The 3,745-nt window shown below is 41.7% G+C and overlaps 1 protein-coding gene across 1 annotated transcript in view; it reads right to left on the bottom strand.

The window, feature by feature from the left end:
• Positions 1-720: 720 nt before the first annotated feature.
• The window catches only part of LOC135226304 (putative nuclease HARBI1), a 4,767-nt gene continuing 1,742 nt past the window's right edge, over positions 721-3,745 (bottom strand). Inside the window, exons 2-4 of the mRNA XM_064265744.1 lie at positions 3,491-3,539; positions 2,730-2,941; positions 721-1,326 (exon numbers count right to left, since the gene is read on the bottom strand). Coding sequence (XP_064121814.1) covers positions 721-1,326; positions 2,730-2,941; positions 3,491-3,539 — 867 coding nt within the window. The remainder of the gene's footprint in view (positions 1,327-2,729; positions 2,942-3,490; positions 3,540-3,745) is intronic.

Raw genomic sequence — 3,745 nt, 5'->3', positions numbered from 1 at the left:
AGACCCACACACACACTCCTGACGACTTAGCGGCAGATGTTCATTCTGATAGTGAGGTACGTATATACGTATTGGTATAATGAGGTACTCTCTCTCTCTCTCTCTCTCTCTCTCTCTCTCTCTCTCTCTCTCTCTCTCTCTCTCTCTCTCTGTTTTGGTTTCAGATGGTGTTGCAAACACGATGTACCAGACAGCAATATATTTCATAGACCATGTCCCGTTTATTACAAATACTAAACCTAAATAATGTGCAAGGATACGATATGGTCTGAAAACAGCCAACACACACACACGCACACCACCACCACCACCACCACGGTCAGTGTGACGTTAAGAGCAATAGCAATGAACAATCCTTACGAATCTTTATTCACCCACCCACGAGAGAGAGAGAGAGAGAGAGACTTCACTGAAATATTTCTCAAATTATTGCCATGTACCACACTGACCCCTTTCATTCATGCAGTGTATTCTCCAGGCATAATCATGGTCATGTTTTAAATGTAACATTGCCTCTACAATGTCCATCTGTCCTGCCAGGGCACGGCACCTTCTTGATTGAAATATTCCATGTAGTCATTCTGCACGTTTCTGCCTTCCAAGGTGCCGTTTCCTCCCACCCTCTGCAGTCCTCTTAACTGTTGATTATGTTTCCACCCACCGGGGGGCAACTGTGTGTAGTGAAATGTCCTCACACTCCAAAGGGCCATCATGTTGCGTTTATGTACTAACATGGTCTCTGCGTAGGTAGTTATGGAGAGTCGTGCATGCTAGGACAATGTTATCAACCTTCCCAGGAGGCAGATTAATTGGTGTGAGGAACACGCGAAATCTGTTGGCTAGGATTCCAAATGCATTTTCTACTGTACATCGAGCCCGAGCGAGACAGTATGAGAAAATGCGTTCAGAACGGTTCTGATTACTATGTGGGAATGGTTTCATGATATGACGTTTTAATGGAAAAGCGTCATCTGCAACAAAAACGTATGGCAGTGTCCTCTCACTCCCAGGAGGCATGGAATCCGGTGGTAGACCTGCATTTCCATTTTCAATGCACACATTCATATTACTCATGTCCCACACACCACCGTCGGACACTCTCCCATTTCTACCAACGTCAACATATATGAAATCAGAATTTGCATCACATATGGCCAATAGCACGACGCTGTAGTTGCCTTTATAATTGTAATAATAGGAACCACTACCAGCTGGAGCCGTTATGGCAATGTGCTTTCCATCAATTGACCCCAGACAGTTTGGGAAGTTCCATCTTGTGTTGAAGCCGTCTGCCACACTTTTCCATTTCTCTGGGGTACTAGGCGTCTGTAAATATAAATAAACCCCTGTTAAGTGTTTATTTGCTTATGTACATTAAATTCATGAAATCACTTCGCATGCTGTCTTCCGTTAGGTGACAAACAACTATTTATGCATTTCGGACTCCATAAAGTCTCGTTTTTCTCATTTTGACACAATGTTTACGACACAGGCTCAAATTGTGGTATTATGGCAGTTAGTAAAATTTGCATACTTACACATTACTCCATGATTTTAATATGTAGTTTGTGAAACCCAAAATCCCCCTAACTAAAGTTTCGAAGACGACGTAGCCCCATCCTCCCTCCCCTACCTCAAATTCCACTTTCTACCCCTCCCACACTCATCAATCAATCCCTTCCTCCCCATCCCAACCAATCCCCTTTCTCCTATCCCCCCTCTCTCTCTCAACATAATTAACTCAGGACCCTTTAATTAATGAGCATTTCTTTAACATAATTGAATACAGATGTCCATTCGCACGAGATATAGCAGTCTTGTATTTGTCATACCATGTATACCTGTGTGTATTACATTATTGTGACATGAGTTTAATTGTTTCTCCTATTTCAGATTTACAACGATCCTCTGTTGAAGGACATATCAACCGATACAGCAACGTCTGGTAACCCTTCTTGTTCCCACCAGGACACCAGCACTACCTCACTGATGACCACAACTGACCATACAAGTACACGTACACCAAACAAGAATATCAGTACAAGGGGGACAAAAAGGGAATGTGAGGATTCAGATGTAGTGCTGCAAGAAGCAGTTCAGCAGCTGAGGGCAATGTCGTCATCAGAAGAGATTACTGATGTTTACAGTGATTTTGGGAACGTTGTTGCTCACGATTAGCGACAAATGTCACAGGAGAGCAGGATATATGCGCAAAGATTTATAAATGAAATTCTGTTTTTGGGTAAACTGGGGAGGCTATCACCGTCAACAATGATTGTTGAGTAATGTGAGTCGTGACTAGGTTTCTTGAAGTGGGAATGACATGTTATGGTGTACGTTGATTAATGTATTTGTTTCTCCTTAAATAACACCTGACTACCATTTTCTATTGTAATACATGGGAAAGTAAAAAAAATAAAAAAAATTGAATGCACTGTTACTATCATGAATGTTACACAAAGATATCGTTGGGTTGAGTAAATACCCGATCGTTACGCCACTTGTTCTACCTTGGCAAAATACAAGTGATTGATGGGGCATGGCCATTGTATTTTCAGTGAAATGACTGTGGAAGAACAACTAACATAACTGATATTATTATTCATAAGTATTGTTTGTGATTTTTGCTGTCCTAGTAACTACTACTACTGTGGGTGAGTGTAAATCCTGATGGCATTATCTCAAATATAATATAACGGGTTAATTGTTTTCATCACTACACACATTACCTGCAGATACTCATCCTTCAGCTCATATATTGCTTGGCAGGTGTCTGGTACTATTTGTGACAAACTCTGCTTAGAAATTCGTGTAGAATACTGGAGTGATGAGTAGCTGGCTCCAGTGCTGAGAAATAAGAGTGTTGCCTCCAGTCGAGCTAATGCAGATATAGAATCCCTCATATTGGTGTCTTGTTTCTCAATTCGATGTTGCACTTTCGCTAGAAGTTTGTAAAAAGTATCTGGGTCCATTCTTATATAGTGGTGAAAGTCCCTGCGATGATCACTTTGTAATTCACGCAGAATTGTCACGTGACTTCCCAGTGTTGTTCTATTTTCCAACCATTTTTTGCACCACTGTTTCTTTTCTCTCCTGTCCTTTTTCTTCTTGCACATAGCAATAATTATTGTACACAAAGCTATGCGTTTAGCTTTAACTCTCCGGGTACGATTTTTACGTCCCATGTTGTCGTACCGAACACTCCACTGCCCGACGTTGCCTGCCACAGCTCTGACTACCCTCTGCCCGGCGTCTGACCCAAGTCACGTTCGCCTGCCTGTGTCTACTGCCCGCCTTAATTGGGCTGTTTGATCTGGTAACACTGTTTCAAAGCGAGAGAATTCCGGGCAAATCAGAGTGCCTGCCGGGCATTTGCCCGTCGTGTGGACGGGGCTTAACAATAGGGAATATAAAACTCTTCCATTATAAAACACTTAAGAGTATAATACATATGTATATATAGGAAAGACCATCCACCATTCGCACTTACCCTTACTTGTGCAGTGAGCAAGATCTTCCAACCAGGAGTCCTGTACTGTCTAACTTGAGAAAACACAAAGGTTTAAATATAAGTAACAGAGATTGAATCAACGTTTCATACAAACAGATTTTAAATATTAGATAGATATGAAATCAACCAGTGTCAGTTTCTTAAGTAGCCTTGTCTATAATTCTTTCGCTGGAGCCTTGAGCATGGACGGCTCTGTGACTCTTAGTAAAGAGGCACTGGTCTTCATTCTTATCA

Source organism: Macrobrachium nipponense, chromosome 14 (assembly GCF_015104395.2).
Source record: "Macrobrachium nipponense isolate FS-2020 chromosome 14, ASM1510439v2, whole genome shotgun sequence".
Classification (NCBI taxonomy): Eukaryota; Metazoa; Arthropoda; class Malacostraca; order Decapoda; family Palaemonidae; genus Macrobrachium; species Macrobrachium nipponense.
This window is presented reverse-complemented; position numbering and strand designations above follow the sequence as displayed.